This window comes from Chenopodium quinoa, unplaced genomic scaffold (assembly GCF_001683475.1).
Source record: "Chenopodium quinoa cultivar QQ74 unplaced genomic scaffold, ASM168347v1, whole genome shotgun sequence".
Lineage (NCBI taxonomy): Eukaryota > Viridiplantae > Streptophyta > Magnoliopsida > Caryophyllales > Amaranthaceae > Chenopodium > Chenopodium quinoa.
Genome location: NW_018743014.1, coordinates 1,403,104 through 1,423,989, shown reverse-complemented (window position 1 = coordinate 1,423,989; position 20,886 = coordinate 1,403,104). Strand labels below are relative to the sequence as shown.

Below are 20,886 nucleotides of genomic sequence, written 5' to 3'. Positions count from 1 at the left end.
CTTTTCATGCATTGGAATCTCTCAATATTTCATAACTCATTAGATATACAATTATACCAACATATAACAATATCTCTATTACATATATTAAATTCTTGTAAAGTTTTTCAATTTAATATGATCTATAATAATAGTAAATTAGTAAGTGTATATTGTTTCATCTTATTAACTAAAAGTTGTTCAAAAAAAAAAAAAAAACTTTTTAACTAAATTTATCTTACTTAAAACAAAATAAGTTGTACAAAAATAAGTTCAAATCAGTTCAAACAAAAATCCCTTCCGGTCTTCCACCTCCTCCTCTAAAAAACCTTATTCTGTCCCATACTCTGTAATTCAAATCAAATTATCTTGTGTATGATTCTACCCATTTATTCATTTAATATGAGTACTCCATATAATTTTTTGTTTTTTTTTTTCCTACCCAAAAAAAACAATCACAGGCAATAAATATGGAGTAATTAATTAAAAGAATAAAAAATCAGAAGCTTTTGCCTCGCGACTAATTAGATTCGTAAATTAATTTAAACAGTTCCACTTAAACCCCAAGTCACCCCCTTCAAATAAACTCCTCACTAGTAAAAGTGTAAAACTGTACTGTTTTATTTAATGTTCAACCCCAAAAATAGACAGACCCCCTTTTTGCAGTGACCCCTGTATTCACAAAACAGCTCATTCTTACTCACCATCACCAACACAAAACCACCTTACACACCTACAACAACAAACAATAGCAGTATTACTATGCTCTTATTCTTCTTCAAACCCCCTTAATATTGCAAGCAATTAATTCCTCATTTTCTCTCAAATTTCATCAACCCCATCTCACTAAATCAATCACAATCAACCCACAAATCCAAACTCACAAAAAAGATGAAATCTTTACACTTCAATTCAATCTCCATCTTCATTCTCTCACTACTTTCTCTCTCTACACTTCCTACATCAATATCATCAACACAACCCATGAATTGTTCTGACTCTGGCAGAGTCTGTGCTTCATTCTTAGCTTTAAAACCCACCTCAAATCTGACTCTGCCATTAATCCAAAGTATGTTTGATGTCCTCCCAAAAGATGTAACAGTTGAAAATAGTGATAAAGATTTCATCTTTGTCAGAAAAAACTGTTCTTGTCACCCTAGATTGAGAGATTATTTAACAACAACAACATTTACAGTGAGAAATGGTAGTGGATTAGTGAATGATTTGGTGAATGATGCATATCAGGGTTTGGCTTTGATACAGAATAACAGTAATAGTAGGATGGCAAGGGTTAATGAAGTGGTTTCAGTGAGGTTGTTATGTGGGTGTTCAAGTGGATTGTGGAATTATTTGATGAGTTATGTTATGAAAGATGGGGATACTCTTTCTTCTTTGTCTAGTAGATTTGGGGTTAGTATGGATAGTATTGAGCAAGTTAATGGGATTGATAATCCTGATAATATTACTGTTGGACAACTTTATTATATTCCTTTGAATTCAGGTTAGTCCACTTTTTATTTAATTTTTAACTTTTGGTGTATGAGTTTGATTTGATTATTGATTCTTTGTTTATGCTGTTGTTGTTGTTGTTGTTGTTGTTGTTGTTGTTAGGGGTGGTGTTGAGATTATAGACTTGCTATTACATGTTTTGGGTGTGTTATAGACTTATAGTGAATATATGAGCTTGATCGAATCTCGTCTATACCATTGCCATTAAAAAATGAATTTATTTTCTTAGAATGGTTATATTAAAATTTAAGTTTATCATAATATTAATAGGAATTTGATTGGATCCTGTATTCATTATTGCCTTTCGTGTCTCCTTATTAACCAAAATAGTGAAGATTAGTTGATTATTCTATAAATTTGATTTGATTAAAGTGAAAAATGAGTTTGGGTATCCCTTCTACATTACTGTCCTTTGTTGATCCCTATGCACCGGAAAAAGTGAATATGAGTTGGAAATAAAAGAAGAGGGCCAGTGCTTTAGATAAAGAAGAGTAAGAATTGGAACATAGGAGTAGGTGGTATCACCCTAAAGAAATAGTGAGAAGAAATAGAGAGTAAAGTCTATTGTAGACTTGTAGTTAATGAAGTATCTTTGAATGCTTAAAGGATAGAATAGTTAGAATGCTAACTTTTGTACTAGAGAAGTTGGAAGGAAGTTTACTATTTTTGAGATTCTTGTGTCAATTTTTTTTCAATTTGTGGGAATTTTAGAAAAGAAAAGGTAAATTTGGGGAGTTACTGGAATGATACTGGCAGTTTTGGCATTTGGCCGAGCTGGTATATATTATATGCAATTTGGGGAGGTACTGGAAAATTAGTGGCAGTTTAGGTGTCTCCGAACATTGTAAAAAGTAGATATAGAGATAGTGAGGTCAATTTGTGACACTAATACTGAGGTCAATTGTGTCACCCTTTTGAATGCCTTAACTATCATTTGCAGTTTCTCACGAAAGGTGATTAAGGGTTTGATTTGAAATTTTGTTTATTATGAATTCGAGATAATCAAACGGGTTGATCAAATGATGAGTTTGGACCTTTTGAATGCACCAACTCTTGTTTAGAAGCTGGTAAGCAGCTGAATGTGTGGACTGTGTGTGGTGGTTTGTTCAGTTGAGGATGGATTTAGAATATGGACAATATCTTTGGTGATATGATGTCAGCTGCAAAATAAGCACCATCGTGGCATGTGTATTTATTTCGTTGTCATTCACTTAGAAGGAGGAAATAAGGGTTGGTTGAGGATTGGATCAACTACATAATAAATGAGTATCATTTGACCAGCGTAGTTCTTGGTTGTGATGCGGAAGCATCCTTGTTTTCTATAAGGGTAAAAGCCTTGATTTTGGTAAATTAGTGATCCGGAATACTTGAGCGATTCTCAGAACTTAATGTAATGAGCTCTCCTTCAATTGGGTGAGACCTACTGTTCACAATTAGTAGAACAGCAAGCTGAGAAAGTAGGATTGTAGGAGGTTTGAGGGCAGGGGATGCAGCGATCTCCTGTTAAACAGCAGAATATGTAATCGTGTGGAAAATATGTGGTAAACAAAAATATATTTATTTATTTAGAATCTTTGTTATGGTGGAATTGTTAACTCGTATAAATTTTGATTAAAACTGTTGAAAGCCTAAATCTTTGTGATTACTGCTGATGATGGAGTGTATTTTCCTATCCACACAATGGTTTCCATTACAAACAGATTCTGTGGTGAACCTTATCCCTGCATCATGCCCTGATTCATTAAGTCTTCTTTTAATTTTTCCAGTTCCTGGCGATCCATATCCAATAGAGACGAGTAAGCCTCCAGCTCCAGAGCCTGCTCCATCAGTCGCTGATGTCAAAGGTATAACTATAAGTTTTAGATGTATAGACAAATAAGAAAATCAATGATTTAATTGGTAGCTACAACCCTGTTGTCAGTGTAATAATCATAAAATCAAAGCACATCATTGTTGATGATGCATGGTAATGAGCTTTAATGACAACCTCTGCTGAGAGAATGTCAGGTTAGACTAGTGCAATAATGTAATCAACCATGATCTAGGTTCTAAACTTCTAATCCATTTTCTGGGATTGTTTTTGCCAACTGGAAAATCTGAAGTTGACTTTGTGTTTTTGGCTTTACCATTTTTCTAAACAGAAAAACCAAATTCTGATTTAATTAGCATATAAAGTCAGGTTACTAGAGTTTCTGCTTAAGGTTATTCCAAATTTTCTTCTCACTTGTGAGTTAAGCCTATAAGAAAAAGGATTTTCTTTCTGGTACCACTATGCCTAGTGAGAGAGCATCTGCTTCATGTCTTATGATAGAAACTCTATTGACCGTGTGATAATCCTTTGACAGAAAACAAAACAAGTCACAAGGAGCATATGCCTTCTGGATGGATACTAGGAGGCCTGGGAGTTGGTTTAGCTGTGGTTGTTATACTTGTACTCTTTATTGTTGTGTTCAAATCGTCAATCTGCTCCCAGAGTGAGCAAGAAGGTCATGCAAAAGATCCTAGTGAGAGACGTGCACACAAGTTTCATGTTCTGCGGAATACTAGTTTCTGTTGTGCTTCTAGAAGGTTCTGCAGTAGATCTGATGATTGGAAACAAAGTGTTGTTGAACCAAACAACCAACATCAAATAAACATTCCTAAAGGTATTGCTCTCTAGAAATTTGTTGAAAAATGATAAAGAGATATCTGACTTGTGAATTTGGTAGTAATTTTGGCTGTTGTAAAATCCTTGTTCTACAATTGTTATTTGGCAAACCATCAGTAACCCCTACAAGTAAAAGAGAAGAATGGTATTGCTCTTATTTGGGCTTTAAGTAAAATGTTTTAACTAAGAATTTTTTTTGGGTAGACCTCGCCTTAATTCTGGTCATAACAAGTTTTCTGCTGTACTTGAGACCTTTGTTTCATTTATGTAAAAATTAGGCTAGTCATTAGATATTACATGTATGTCCTCACTTAAGTATCCTCCAATTTTATCCAGCCATAGGCAACGACGCTTTTGAAGTGGAAAAGCCGGTTACCTTCACCTATGAAGATATCCTTGCTTCAACGGAAGGATTCTCTGAATCAAATCTTATTGGGCATGGAGCTTATGGTTCGGTATATTATGGTCTTCTCCATGACCAGGTAAAATGCTTGGCAGTGTAAAGATTTCTTCTCAAAATTAACTCCATTTACTATGAGCATTATTTATTTTTTCCCAATAATTGCTCATGGCAAGCTGTGAGCCTGTGATGACTTACTTTGGATGATTCATATAGGAGGTAGCAATCAAGAGAATGACTGCAACTAAAACTAAAGAATTTCTGACAGAGATGAAATTGTTATGTAAGGTTCATCATACAAATTTGGTAAGTTCTATAAAAGACAATGCTGATAACTTCCTTTGTTACTAACAAAAACCCTTTTTAGAGTCAGTTTGAAATTTTTGAATGACTCGTTTTTCTCCTGTATAAGGTGGAGTTGCTTGGTTATGCAGCCACTGATGATGAGCTCTTTGTTATATACGAGTATGCACAAAAAGGTTCGCTGAAGAGCCATTTACATGATTCTCATAATAAAGGTTTGTTACTTGTCTTTACTTTTTTGAAGTTGCTTTCTTTATGTTCTTCTACATCTTCCTAGGTTACAAATTACTAGCTTCATTTTGAGGCTTTACCATTTGATCTACCTGGCTAATTAAGATAAAGGTTAGTTAACTAAAGAACCTAATGGTTGCTGTGCAGGGCATACATCTCTTTCATGGATTATGAGGGTTCAGATAGCTCTTGATGCTGCTAGAGGCTTAGAGTATATTCATGAGCACACAAAAGCTCATTATGTTCATCGAGATATTAAATCAAGCAATATCTTGCTTGATGGAGCCTTTAGGGCAAAGGTAATTACTATGCTTGTCTCTCTTCTTACTTTTCTTGTAAGTCAGGAAGGTGAGAAGGTGGGATTGGTTGATGCTGGAATCTATAATTCAGCTGTTTATTTCAGATATCAGACTTTGGGCTGTCAAAACTTGTTGGTACAGCTGGTGATATAGAAGCTTCGGCAACAAGAGTAGTTGGGACTTATGGTTACTTAGCTCCTGAGTGAGTACATACCCATCTTAAGGTTGCATATTGATTATTTAAAGGATAGTTTGGTTATTGATCTCTATTTTATATAGGTACTTGAGCAATGGCCTTGCCACAACCAAAAGTGATGTTTTTGCTTTTGGTGTGGTTCTTTTTGAGTTAATATCTGGGAAGGAAGCTGTAATAAGAACTGAAAGCACGCCTAAAGGTCCAGAAAGGCGATCACTTGTTTCGATCGTAAGTACAATCTAATTAATATACTCCTAGAAAAGATGAGAATATATCTACTTTGTCTTAAGACTCTTTACCCTGTAGTATCCATGTGAACTGATTATTGCTAAATGGTGCTAAAATGCAGATGTTGGCTGTACTGAGGCATGTGCCTGATTCAATGGGCATGTCAAACTTGAGGGACTACATTGATACCAATCTAATGGATTTGTATCCACATGACTGTGTATATAAGGTGAGATACGTGTGCTCATGATTTCTGACTGAACATTGCAACACAACCTAAGAGCCCGTTTTACATATCCTCCAATTGCATTGGGTGACAAGAACTGTTATAAAGTATCCCAATACAACAGCCTAGACCAAAACACACTGAAAATTTGTATCAGGGTTAAAGCAATGTTAACTCTAAGCTCGTTATAATGGGATGGAAAAGCTGTATCATAATTAACTTTTCTTTTGACGAGTAGATAGAATTTCAAAAAAAAATCATTATTAGAGTTTCTATAAAGTAAAATAAGCAATTTATATTCCTCTTTTGTTTCTTCATTGCATCTGCACAGGTGGCCATGTTGGCAAAGCAATGTGTTGATGATGATCCCATCTTGCGACCAGACATGAAGCAAATCGTGATAGCTCTTTCGCAAATCCTTCTTTCTTCTGTGGAATGGGAAGCAACACTCGCTGGGAACAGCCAAGTATTCAGTGGGCTTGTTCAAGGACGATGAAAGAGGACTAGTGTGTCAATCACTGCATTTTGATATTGAATCTCGAAATCTCAGCTCTTAAATGTTCAAAGTTTTCTCAATTTTGCTTGTATCTAATGTGTACAGTAGCAGAGGGCTATGATGGTAGTGAATTAGTGATTCCACTTATCCATTTGGCTTCAATTTTTGCGCTCTCACAAAATCTCAAAATCTGTAAGAAATGTTCAATTCATTGAACATTGATAGCTGTAATAGAATTTCTCAGATGTATTAGTCAGGCCGTATACCGTGTTTTGTATATACAAATATCTTGTTCTGTCCTTATAGTAAGGCATGTACCAATCAGGCCTAAGTTTTATAGATTAAAGGGCACCAGTGTTTTATACTTTTATGTTGTACAGTAGATAACATAGAAAAACAGCTATTACTAAGATTATGCTTCTCTATTTAGCCATTCGTTTGTTTCCTGGTGCTGTTCTTTGCACGTTTTGGCAAATTGTGAATCTAGGCTATATTTGGACTAATTGTGAAGTGAAGATTGTTTCTTTACGATGGCCTAACTGCCTGCACATACAGATCAATTTCCATGTTTTTAAACTGTGGTGTTTAGGTTTTGATCTTTTCAGTTTTCACCAGAGTATCTTTTGTCTAAACTTGTTTGTTTCAAATAAGCTTCTTATAGTTGTGAATTGTACTTGGGTATGAACGAGTAATATACACTACAGAGTACTAAACTTTGTAATTTGTATCAGGGAAGGTACTGAACTTTCATTTGTATTAGGCAAGGTACTCCCGATAGAGTACTAAAGTTTCCCACCTACAACAACCGGTTAACAACAAAATAAAATTAAAAAAAAAAAAAGGAAATTTAAATTCTGACACAATTAATGGGAAGGTACTGAACTTTCAATTTGTTCCAACAATGGCTGTTGCAACTAGCCGTCATATTAAAAAAAAAAAAATAATCAGAGGCTATATATATTTGGCTCCATATTTCATCTTGAACAGCAACAGAATCACATAATCTGCATTCAAAAAATTGTGGAAAAAATTTAGTGGCCTAAAAAAAATTTTGCAATTTGATTTTATAGAAATAAGAGATGTCTAGGAGCAGTTCTGGGGTGAGTGCAGGTTCAAAGAGATGTAACTGAGGGTTGTTAGTGTCCAAGTGATATACGTGTTTTATACAATGGTTTTCCCCGGTTTGATTGCATGATTTTACATGGTTTTGAGCTCTACGGAGCTATTTCTTGCTAACAATCTCTTCTTTAGTGTATTCGATTGTTTTAGTAAGCTTTTCAGGAATATGAAGCGTTTCTAGGCAATTGGACGTGTTTTTAGTAGATTCGGAAGAGTTGATAGCCAAGAACTGCAATTTATGTGGAATGCCCGACCGGGCATGGCTTGCCCGGGCAGACCGGGCAATGAGGAGTTCACAGGAAGAAGCCCAATTCTGAACGGTGCAACGCGCGCCCGATCGGGCAGGATTCGCCCGGTCAGACCGGGCGATGAAGAAATCAAGTTATGAGATGCAATTTTGGAAACGTGTTACGCGCGCCCGACCGGGCGAGGTTCGCCCGGTCAGACCGGGCAAAGAAGGAAAACTGTCGTATTTTACGCAGCCTTCCTCCGCCCGATCGGGCGAGGTCCGCCCGGTCAGACCGGGCAAAGCTCAAGAACGCGTATTTTCTTATTTTTCCGAAATATTATCTTTTGGGGGTATAAATACCCTTTTGTAATTAACTTTTAGACAGTTAGTTTTTCATTAGTTTTCTCCTTAAGCCCTAGAAAACTCTCAAGAACCCTAGTTTTATTTTCTTAAGCAATTTCAATCTTTAATCCTAGTTTTATTAATTGTTCCTCAAGAATTCAAGATCATCAATTGAAGTATTTGGTATTTCTTACTTTCCATCTCTTTTATTTATTTTATAGTTCTTTAATTATGTGTTCTCTATTAGATCTTGTTTTTGATTTAATTATGATTTGTGAGTAGTTTCCTTAATCCGGGATCTTGCTAAGCCCGATTATGATTGATGTATAAAGTAGATCTTTAAATTCCCCAATAATAATCCCAATTGACATGCTTAATTGATTGTGTTTATGCCAATACTAGATTAGGGATAATTAGTATTGTTATCATCCCTTTGTTCTTATTGCAACGGAAGTTGGGTATTAACGGGATTAGGTTATTTCAATTAAGGGTTTGAAGATCATCACGGAAGTAGATGATTGAATAATTAGGAATCTAGGCATGGTGTTTAATGTCCCTTATTCGCTTGATTCCACGGAAGTAGGCTTGATAGTTAATTTGGGAAGCCATTGATAACTCGGAAGAGACCTTTGGTATTATTATTAGGGATTGCTTTTCTTCTTGTCAATTGATTTATATATTGGGGGTAGATTTATTAGTTTATCAATCATAATCGTGGTGATGCTTGATCTTGGATGCTTTAGTTTATTGATTAATATTTCCTCTAGTTAATTGTGTTATTTAATAAATTAGTTGATTATTATCATCCATTATTGATTGGTCACGTGCTTAGTGATTAATTGAGTCTGATTAATTGAATGAACCATAGTCTCTTGGGATTCGATCCTTACTTGCCCTACTACACAGTTAGAAGGAATAGTTAGGTTATTTTTGTTAGGTACGCGATAAGCCTATCAAACTTTGGCGCCGTTGCCGGGGACTAACGGTTTCATATTGATTTTTCGTGATTCGTTTATACTAAGCGTTGTTTGTTGCTTCGGCTATTGTCTCCTGTGTTTTTGATGTTCTTTGCCTAGTTCTTTGTTGTATGCAAACACGTCACTCAGGGTCAGACGACTTAGTGCCTCTCGATTCAGAAATTGAAGCGACTGCAAGAAGACGAAGAGGTAGAAGAAGAGCAGGTAACAGAAATATGGAAGACCAAGCAACAAAGTCTCTTTTGGAGTACGGTATCCCTGACACAACAACCGGACTCCTTTCTAGCATTATTAGACCACCTATCACCGCTCAGAATTTTGAATTGAAACCGCAATTTATTCAATTCATATCCAATGATTCATTTGCTGGCACACCTCTTGATTGCCCAGTGAATCATATAGATGGTTTCTTGGAAAAGTGTGACACTATGAAGCTGAATGGTGTTACAGATGATGCTCTTAGACTTCGCCTTTTTCCATTCTCATTACGGGATAGGGCGAAGGAATGGTTAAGAGATGAGGGTTCTGGTTCCTTTGATACATGGGATAAACTAGTAAAAGCTTTTCTGGTCAAGTTCTTGGGACAAGAAAAGACTGCAAGATTAAGGAACGAGCTATCCACTTTCAGGCAATCAGATGAAGAATCCTTATATGACGCATGGAGGAGATTCAAGAGGTTACAGAGACAGTGCCCCCATCATGGCATACCTGAATGGATGTTAATCCAAACATTCTATAATGGTCTAACCCATGAGTTCCGGATCTATATCGACGCCGCATCTGGAGGCTCCCTTCTAACTAAAAATCCAACCGAAGCAAAGGAGCTGGTTGAGAAGATGTCAGCCAATGACAACTATCACCCAGGCGGCCGAAATAATGTCAAGAAAGGAGGTAAATTAGATGTTGATGCTCTAACTCTTTTAACTAGTTCTGTGCAGGCACTTTCAAGCAAGTTCGATAGACTACAAACTGGATCTTCCAATAATGTGCTAGAAACTTGTCAAATGTGTAATACTCAAGGTCACATCGCACCTAATTGCCCACGAAATTCGAATGAGGTATCAATTGAGGAAGCCAATGCCTTCTACAATTCCAACCCTAAAAGACCATACGATCCCCATTCTAATACTTATAATGAAGGTTGGAAGAATCACCCAAACTTCTCATACAAAAACACCCAAGCTCAGCAAAATCCACCTCCGCCCCCACCTCGAAACAACAATTATAATCCACCTGGTTTCCAACCAAGACCACCCCTAGTACAACAACCCATGCAACCCATGCAACCACCCCCTCAAAAATCCAATCTCGAACTAATGATGGAGAACTTCATCAACACCACAAATAATTCCATCCAACAGTTACAAGCCCAGAATAAGCTCATGGAAAATCAAATAAGCCAACTTGCTCATCAAGTCGGCCAATCTTCAAAAACACCGGGTACGTTTCCTGGCCAAACAGAGCAACCACAAAAGGGGCACATGAATGCTGTAATTTTAAGGAGTGGAAAACAGTTGGAAGGCCTTCCCGTAAGGGAACCATCAACGATAGATATTGAGGGAATGAGTGAAAAAACAGGGAAATCGGCAAAGTTCTTCTTCGCCCGGTCAGACCGGGCAAGGTCCGCCCGATCGGGCGCGAGAAGCAGTCGACGAAAAACAGGGGAATGTGCGAATTTCTTCTTCGCCCGGTCAGACCGGGCAAAGTCCGCCCGATCGGGCGCACGAAGAAATTCCAGACAAACAAAAGAACATAAGCAGCTCTTCTTCGCCCGGTCAGACCGGGCAATCACTGCCCGACCGGGCGCGAGATCCAGACAGCCCAATTCCAAGGAATGATGTTCAAGAAAAGCCACGGGAATACATTCCAAGCGTCCCTTTTCCACAGAGGTTAGCCCAGGCTAAGTTAGAGAAAAAGTACGGTAAATTTCTAGACATCCTTAAGAAACTTCACATTAATATACCGTTCTTGGATGCAATTTCTGAAATGCCTTCTTATGCAAAGTTTTTGAAAGACATGCTATCTAACAAGAAAAAGCTTGCAGAGAATGCTACTGTTTCTCTAACTGCAGAATGTAGTGCCATTCTGCAAAACACTCTTCCTAAGAAACTAGGTGATCCAGGCAGCTATTCAATCCCAGTGAAGCTGGGAGATATAGAGATCAATAGAGCGCTATGCGATCTTGGTGCAAGTGTAAGCCTTATGCCGCTCTCCATCTGCGAAAAGCTTCAAATGGGTGAGCTAAAGCCTACAAGGATATCTCTGCAACTTGCAGACAGGTCAGTTAAATTTCCCCTCGGTATACTTGAAGATGTTCCATTGCGAGTTGGTAAATTCTTTATTCCATGTGATTTTGTTGTTATGGAAATGGAAGAAGATGCCCATGTCCCTATTATTCTTGGTAGACCATTCTTAGCTACTGCAGGTGCAATTATTGACATGAAGAATGGGAAAATAACATTTGAAGTAGGGGATGAGAAAATGGAGTATTCATTACTGAATGCTATGGGAAATCCGTCTATGGGTGAGACTATTTGTCAAGTGGATGTCCTCGATGATCTACAACAAGAACAACTTCCCCTGATCAAAAAGGAAGATGCTCTTGAAACGGTGTTGATAGGAAGTATCCATGATGAAGATTGGGAAGTAAGGGAGTACACGAGGCTACTAGAAGACGCAAAAGCTAATCCAATCATCGCTCCAGTCAAGGAAGTCCTTAGTACATCGAGTGTTGGGGAGAGTTCAACGCCTCCCGAGGTAGAGTTGAAACCCCTTCCATCTAATCTTAAATATGCATATCTTGGTCCCAAAAATACATACCCTGTTATTGTTAATGCTGAGCTTAATAACATTGAATTAGAGAAACTTCTCGCTGTTTTAAGAAAATATAGAAATGTTATTGGGTATACCATTGATGATATCAAGGGTATTAATCCCTCTTTTTGTATGCATAAGATCATTCTTGAGGACGATCATGCCTCCTCTAGAGAACCTCAAAGAAGACTAAACCCAACTATGATGGAGGTAGTCAAGAAAGAGGTTCTCAAATTGCTTGCTGCAGGAATAATCTACCCTATCTCAGATAGTAAGTGGGTTAGTCCTGTACAAGTAGTACCAAAGAAAGGAGGTATGACAGTTGTCAAGAATGACAAAGGCGAGCCTGTTGCCACAAGAACTGTTACAGGGTGGCGGATGTGCATTGATTACAGAAAATTAAATAAAGCCACCCGTAAAGATCATTTCCCCTTGCCTTTCATTGATCAAATGCTCGAACGATTGGCTAACCATTCCTTTTTCTGTTACTTGGATGGATATTCCGGTTTTTTTCAAATCCCCATCCGCCCTTGTGATCAGGAAAAGACTACATTCACATGTCCATATGGCACCTTCGCATATCGCAGAATGCCATTTGGACTGTGTAATGCCCCAGCCACGTTCCAACGGTGTATGATGGCTATTTTCTCAGGTCTCATAGAAAATTCTATGGAAGTTTTTATGGATGATTTTTCTGTTTATGGTTCATCTTTCGATATTTGTCTTGAAAATCTAACAAAGGTGCTCCATAGATGCCAGGATGTCAATCTGATATTGAACTGGGAGAAGTGCCATTTTATGGTACAACAGGGAATCGTTTTAGGCCATGTAGTTTCAAACAAAGGGATTGAGGTGGACAAAGCCAAAGTAGAGGTAATACAGAAACTTCCCCCTCCAAATTCTGTGAAAGGAGTACGAAGTTTCCTTGGCCATGCAGGTTTTTATCGCAGGTTTATCAAGGATTTTTCAAAAATTGCTAGACCCTTAACTGAACTGTTAGCTAAGGACGCCCAATTTGATTTTAATGATGCTTGTCTTGAAGCTTTTAACAGGTTGAAGGAAGCCTTAACCTCTGCTCCTGTTATACAACCCCCGGATTGGGCCCTACCCTTTGAAATCATGTGCGATGCTAGTGATTATGCGATAGGGGCCGTCCTGGGGCAACGAAAGGATAAGAAATTGCATGCTATATATTACTCTAGTAAAACTCTTAGCCCTGCTCAAATGAATTATGCAACTACTGAAAAAGAGATGCTAGCTGTCATATATGCAATAGATAAGTTTCATTCTTATTTAGTTGGGTCGAAAGTGATTATCCATACAGATCATGCGGCATTGAAATATCTGATGAGCAAGAGCAATGCCAAGCCGCGGTTGATTAGATGGATCCTCCAATTGCAGGATTATGATATAGAGATCAGAGATACGAAGGGGACAGAGAATGTCGTCGCAGACCATCTCTCTCGCCTCCTCCTTGATGAGGAGGATGAGGATAACCTCCCATTTGATGACTCTTTTCCCGTTGAGCGTTTGTTAGCTCTTTTACAGGTTGAATCTCCTTGGTATGCTGATTTAGCTAACTATCTTTCTACAGGTACAATGCCTCACGGTTACTCCTATCAACAAAGGAAGAAATTCCTTTATGAGGCACACCGACACTTTTGGGAAGACCCTTTCTTGTACAAACTATGTGCCGATGCAGTGATCAGACGGTGCATTCCCGAAAGTGAGGTAAGCAATATAATTTCTCATTGCCATGACTTACCTTGTGGTGGACATGCAGGCCCCTCGAAAACAACTGCAAAGATCCTACAATGCGGATTTTACTGGCCCACTATGTTTAAGGATGTGTACTCCTATGTCAAGGCCTGTGACCGTTGTCAACGAACGGGAAATATTTCCAAGAGGAACGAAATGCCACTCAACAACATACTCGAGGTCGAGTTGTTTGATGTGTGGGGGATAGATTTCATGGGCCTTTTCTCTTCCTCTAAGGGGAATCGATACATTTTGGTAGCCGTTGACTACGTGTCAAAATGGGTTGAGGCCATTGCTACACCAAGCAATGATGCCCGTGTGGTAAGTAAATTCTTCAAGAAAAACATTTTCAATAGATTTGGTATCCCACGTGTGTTGATTAGTGACAGGGGAACACACTTCATGGAGAGCCGATTCGAAGCAATGTTGAAGAAATATGGAGTGCAGCACAAACTTGGAATTGGCTATCACCCCCAAACCAGTGGCCAAGTAGAGGTATCAAATCGAGAGATAAAGTCCATCCTAGAGAAAACAGTTGCAAGAACGAGAAAGGATTGGGCTGACAAAATTGATGATGCACTTTGGGCTTACCGAACAGCTTACAAAACTCCAATAGGTACAACCCCGTACAGACTTGTATACGGAAAAGCTTGTCACTTACCCGTCGAGCTAGAACATCGAGCATTTTGGGCCATCAAAAGCCTGAACTTTGACGCTAAGGCCGCGGGAGAGAAGAGGCTATTGCAGTTGAATGAGCTAGATGAGCTCCGCCTCGAAGCCTATGAGAGTTCAAAGCTTTATAAGGAGAAAACAAAAAGGTGGCACGACAAGGGCCTCATAAGAAGAGAATTCAAAGAAGGAGATCAAGTCCTTCTATTCAATTCAAGGTTGAAACTATTTCCAGGGAAACTCAGGTCAAGATGGTCGGGCCCTTTCACGGTCTACAAAGCATATCCTTATGGCACCATTGAATTATGGAACAACACCGGGGGCACCTTCAAAGTCAACGGACAAAGGGTGAAGCACTATCGAGCGGGAGATCCTATTGAAGAGAAGTCAGATATCACATTCTCTTCCCCGCCACAAACTCAATGAGGATGAATACGGTCAAGCTAATGACCTTCTAAACAAGCGCTTGCGGGAGGCAACCGATTCTTTTTTCTATTTTCCTTAATATTTTATACTTTATCTTTCAGTTTATGTCTGTGTTATGCTGTTTTACAGAGAGTATCAAGCTAAGCACGAAGTGGGATGTCAAGAGAGCAGTCAAAGATCGAGTTATCGCGTTTTTGCTCTTCGCCCGGTCAGACCGGGCAAATTCCGCCCGATCGGGCGCGAGAAACAGAGAGCCAAAAAGAAGAGTATGAAGCTAAGCTTCTCTCCGCCCGATCAGACCGGGCAAAGCCCGCCCGATCGGGCGCGAGTAGCAGAATCTGAAAAAAAAAAAAAAAAAAAAAAAAAAAAAAAAAAAAAAAAAAAAAGGAATTGAAGTCCAGTCTTCTTCGCCCGGTCAGACCGGGCAAAGAGCGCCCGATCGGGCGCGATGGAATCCTGCGGGTTTATATTAGGATTTCAGCATCTTCTCTCATTCCCATTCCTCAAACTCTCATACCCTCTACTCTTTCTCTCTCTAAAAAATCCCCAATTCTAAAACCCTAACTTCATCTCCCATCCAATTTCATCAAGATTCAACAATCAAATCCCTCAAATTCACCATACAAACCCAATTTTTTTTTTTTTTTTTTTTTTTTTTTTTTTTTTTTTTTGCAAAATATTTCTGCAACTCCGTCCCTCCTCTTTGTTCAACCTCAAGAAAACCCCAGGCTATCTCACCACTCACATAATTTCGAGCTTTTGAAGATGTCTCAAAGGAAAAGAACGAGAAGCACACCCCAACAACAACCACAATTGGACTTGGAAAGTGTAACCGGGTGCCCACACGTGGTTTTCGTTCCGGAATTCCCAAACCAAAAAGCAGCGGTTCATCGAGCTCTCGCGCCGAAAGGTAATCCCTACCCGATTCTTTGACCGTTCATTGCTTTCTAAGCTAGGAATAGATTCGGAATGTAAGAATTTGTTTGCAAAATTAGGAATGTCTCAACTATTCAATATGAACTATAGAACTTATGAAGATTTAACTCTTGAATTTTTGAGCTCATTTGATATTGAAAAGGGTAGGAATGGTTTGGTGAAGTATGTTGTGTATAGGTTGCTGAATAGGTCTCATAGAATGTCCTTAGAAGGCTTTGCTAGGAAGTTTGGACTTCCTTGTACCGGCTTAACTGTGCAACCTAGTAGCTTCATTTCTGGGGAACTTTGGTTTGCTATGACTGGTGAAAACATTGAATCTTTCCAGCACGCCCTTTCACACAAAATCCACCAACCAGTCCTTAGGCTGTGGACTAGATTCACTGGGTGGACTATTTTTGGTAGAATCGAACCTAATAATGTTAGGTCGGACGAGATTTCGATCTTAGGTAGCTATTTAAGGCGTGGGGATGAGGATGGAGACTTTAAAATGAATATTGCACACTTGTTTGCCCTTCACCTTAAAAAGCAAGGCACCACTTATACGACAATTAAATCGAATGGTGAACGCTCTAACATTCCTATCGTCCTAGGAGGCCTTGTCACTCACCTAGCACTTCGGGAAGGCTTTTGATGAAGCCAGCCGATGCCCAGTGCCTGGCCCCATTACCTTAGATCAGCATTATCTCACTACTGCGGGTTGGTTATCCATAGATTTTAATAGATTTAGTTGGATCATAGGGAGAACCAACAGGCTTTTTGTGCTTTACCTTCCCCTGACCTAACTAAGATTATGCCTCACCAGCCCTCCTACCTTCTCCAGTTCCCTAGTGATTCGTCTACCCCTGTACCAGCTGCCCCCACTAGGACCTATTTTAGGAGAGAGTCTGCTGGACCCTCTACCTCCTCCCTTGCTCCGCCTCCTCCTAGCGATCACGAGGCCATTATGGCCGGTATTAGGGAGCTTAGGGTAGGTCAGCTGGACCTTTCTACCCGAGTCCAGACCATAGAGACTAACCTTCGGGAGCTTAACGCAGGCCAGCAGGATTTTCGCTTGTCTATGTATCCTGTTTATGACTACTTCTGCAGGCAAGGGTATATCCCGAGGGATGGTCCCCATCCTTCTTGGTATCACTTTCCCGGTGCGGGAGATATGGCAGGTGGCAGTGGCACAGCTGGTGTCGAGGATGATGGTGTTGATGATGATGATGTTGATGATGATGATGTTGATGATGATGATGTTGGTGGTGATGATGATGGCCCCTCCGCTTCCTTTTGAGGAGCCGTCGAGATTGCTATGCTCTCCTTAAGCTGCAATGAGGCCATTGCCGCGTTTAGCTTGGGGGAGTTACTTCGTACATGTTGGTATTCTCTCTCCTTATCTCTCTTATCTTTCTTGTTTTATTTTAGTGTAGTTATTTTAGTTGTTTTCTTCTTAAAAAAAAAAAAAATACAAAAATACGATCCAATGAATAATAAATCATGCTTCCCTGTGCCCCATTCATGAAAATTGTTTTAATTCTTGGTATATGATGACGAGTATTGTGGATAGGTTAGCCATGATTTGATGTTTGATTGCTTGGATGTCTTACCATGAGTCAATTTTGCCCAACTACTTGTGAATATAGTGCTTGACTAGTTGATTTGGTTAGGAATGTGTGTTAGTTCCTGGTATGTCAATGAAGTTGAGTATTGGTTTATAACTTTGAGTAATGTTTGCATGACTCATTAATATGCACATTGAGGAGGACGAAGGCATTTGTTCCTCTAGGTGGCCTTCAGACGATATTAGATACATTTGTTCCCTTCTTGCTACCCATGTTGTTGCTTGTGCCCTTTTATTGTTTATTTTGCCACATTACAAGCCTATTTAAGCCCCATTGGTTACTAGTCCCAAGCTTAGCTTGGGGAGCTAATAGTGAGTGAGGCGAGGGAGTTGTAGTGTGCATGTAATTTGCACAATTTTGGGTGGATTTGAGAAGTTTCTTATTTGTTCTTATTGTTGTGGATTGAAAAAAAGAAAAAAAAATTGAAAATTTATTGTGCAAAGAAAAAAAAAAAAAAATTCCAATGTGAGAGAAAAGAAAAAGAAAGAGCAAAGGAAAAAAAAATTGTTTCAATGTTCAAGTGTTCTAATTGAAGGCTGCTCAAGAAAAAAAAAGAGAGTTCAAAGTTTGTTTGTTTACTCAAGTTCTATAATTTTATATTTTGTATATATGAGTGAAATTTTAAGTGTTGGAAATTTTTAATATAATTGGGATGTTTGGTGAATTTTTGGTAGAGCTGAGTTGTGTTGGAGATGATTTGGTCATTAATTTGTTTTGACCTTGGTTTTATTTATTAGGATTTTGGCTCCCTTAAGCATAGCTTTACTCTTACATTTTCCCAAATATTTCCCACCTTTTACCCTAGCCTTACATTACAAGCTTTGAAGACCTTCTGACCTTTGTGCATAGAGTTGTGTGAATGTGAAATTAGTTTGTTTTCCAATGCAAAGAATGATTTGATATATTTCGAGTCGACTGCTAGGTTGAGTGCTTGTTTTCTTAAAACACACGAGTGCGTGAGCTTGGGAGGGCATTGTTCACATTTAAAGGAGTTGGATGGAGAGCGACCGAGTATATCTTTTACTCGCCACATAAATGAGAGTTGAGTGTGTGAACACTAGTCTTGAATTCTATATGCTCTTGTGGTTTGCTCTATTTGACCATTGTTAGACAGGATGAGTAGTTAGATGGATTTGATTGGTTGACTTTGATGCATAACTGTCGAGTTTACCTTTAATCGTATTTATTGATTTGAGTTACTTTTGGGGTGAAGTATTGATTTATTTATTCATTGCTTTGCTTAGGGACAAGCAAAGGTTTAGCTTGGGGGAATTTGATATACGTGTTTTTATACAATGGTTTTCCCCGGTTTGATTGCATGATTTTACATGGTTTTGAGCTCTACGGAGCTATTTCTTGCTAACAATCTCTCTTTAGTGTATTCGATTGTTTTAGTAAGCTTTTCAGGAATATGAAGCGTTTCTAGGCAATTGGACGTGTTTTTAGTAGATTCGGAAGAGTTGATAGCCAAGAACTGCAATTTATGTGGAATGCCCGACCGGGCATGGCTTGCCCGGGCAGACCGGGCAATGAGGAGTTCACAGGAAGAAGCCCAATTCTGAACGGTGCAACGCGCGCCCGATCGGGCAGGCTTCGCCCGGTCAGACCGGGCGATGAAGAAATCAAGTTATGAGATGCAATTTTGGAAACGTGTTACGCGCGCCGACCGGGCGAGGTTCGCCCGGTCAGACCGGGCAAAGAAGGAAAACTGTCGTATTTTACGCAGCCTTCCTCCGCCCGATCGGGCGAGGTCCGCCGGTCAGACCGGGCAAAGCTCAAGAACGCGTATTTTCTTATTTTTCCGAAATATTATCTTTTGGGGGTATAAATACCCTTTTGTAATTAACTTTTAGACAGTTAGTTTTTCATTAGTTTTCTCCTTAAGCCCTAGAAAACTCTCAAGAACCCTAGTTTTATTTTCTTAAGCAATTTCAATCTTTAATCCTAGTTTTATTAATTGTTCCTCAAGAATTCAAGATCATCAATTGAAGTATTTGGTATTTCTTACTTTCCATCTCTTTTATTTATTTTATAGTTCTTTAATTATGTGTTCTCTATTAGATCTTGTTTTTGATTTAATTATGATTTGTGAGTAGTTTCCTTAATCCGGGATCTTGCTAAGCCCGATTATGATTGATGTATAAAGTAGATCTTTAAATTCCCCAATAATAATCCCAATTGACATGCTTAATTGATTGTGTTTATGCCAATACTAGATTAGGGATAATTAGTATTGTTATCATCCCTTTGTTCTTATTGCAACGGAAGTTGGGTATTAACGGGATTAGGTTATTTCAATTAAGGGTTTGAAGATCATCACGGAAGTAGATGATTGAATAATTAGGAATCTAGGCATGGTGTTTAATGTCCTTATTCGCTTGATTCCACGGAAGTAGGCTTGATAGTTAATTTGGGAAGCCATTGATAACTCGGAAGAGACCTTTGGTATTATTATTAGGGATTGCTTTTCTTCTTGTCAATTGATTTATATATTGGGGGTAGATTTATTAGTTTATCAATCATAATCGTGGTGATGCTTGATCTTGGATGCTTTAGTTTATTGATTAATATTTCCTCTAGTTAATTGTGTTATTTAATAAATTAGTTGATTATTATCATCCATTATTGATTGGTCACGTGCTTAGTGATTAATTGAGTCTGATTAATTGAATGAACCATAGTCTCTTGGGATTCGATCCTTACTTGCCCTACTACACAGTTAGAAGGAATAGTTAGGTTATTTTTGTTAGGTACGCGATAAGCCTATCAGTAATCTCATGGATTATGAATGGGGTGTAACCTTCACGGATCAATCGTTGTTGCCTATCGTTGTCCCTTTATTCGTGGTTGCCTTAAATGATCCGTGAACGGTTTACAAGTTCCTTAAAAACTTGTTGGCGGCTCCCTACTTTCCTTGTCCCTAATCGTAATATGTCAATTCCCACTTCCTATGAGTGCCAAGCATATTCACAACATGCTTTTAACGTAGGCGCACTTCAAACGACGCCTACAACCCCAAACTTGAACCCCACCGTGATCATACACTAAAGTACGGTGGCGTCCAAAGGGAAAGAAGATAGAGCAAAAAAGTCGCCAACAAGTTTTAGGAACTTGTAAACCGTTCACAGGGTGAAGGTTACACCCCTTAGCAATCCAGGAAATTGTCAATTCCAATAGGTCTGGAACCATGACTGGTAGTTCGGGGATGAAGGTACAAATTCAACCTAAAAGAGATTGAACCTGCCCTAATAATAGTCCTCTACTTTATTCTGATCGTATTCATGTGCGCTTTTTGACTAACATTCAATCAATAGGTTTACCCTAAACTTGTTTATCTATATTGGTTGAATATTAATGCACAAATAAATCTATTATTAGCGATCACTTGAATTATAATCAAATTAACCCTAAACAAAATTATTAAGCGTGATTACAAGTACTAATTCTCTTTAAACATGCATAAAAGGTGTGATCAAACAATAACAATAAATATAACCA

The 20,886-nt window shown here is 38.6% G+C and overlaps 1 protein-coding gene across 1 annotated transcript; it reads left to right on the top strand.

Moving 5' to 3' along the window:
• The first annotated feature begins 489 nt into the window (after nucleotides 1–489).
• Nucleotides 490–6,939, top strand: LOC110729873 (lysM domain receptor-like kinase 3). Its single transcript, XM_021909661.1, has 11 exons — nucleotides 490–1,480; nucleotides 3,255–3,332; nucleotides 3,834–4,133; nucleotides 4,472–4,617; nucleotides 4,752–4,841; nucleotides 4,948–5,053; nucleotides 5,217–5,368; nucleotides 5,473–5,570; nucleotides 5,648–5,792; nucleotides 5,914–6,021; nucleotides 6,350–6,939. Exons 1-11 carry the CDS (start codon nucleotides 871–873, stop codon nucleotides 6,512–6,514), a joined length of 1,998 nt encoding a protein of 665 aa, XP_021765353.1. The 5' UTR covers nucleotides 490–870; the 3' UTR covers nucleotides 6,515–6,939.
• Nucleotides 6,940–20,886: the final 13,947 nt, after the last annotated feature.

Coding starts and splice junctions, on each gene's coding strand:
- LOC110729873 (XM_021909661.1), top strand. CDS start 871: ATGAAATCTTTACACTTCAATTCAATCTCCATCTTCATTCTCTCACTA. Junction 4,842..4,947: donor AGGTTCATCATACAAATTTG/GTAAGTTCTATA, acceptor CTCCTGTATAAG/GTGGAGTTGCTTGGTTATGC. Junction 5,054..5,216: donor ACATGATTCTCATAATAAAG/GTTTGTTACTTG, acceptor GTTGCTGTGCAG/GGCATACATCTCTTTCATGG.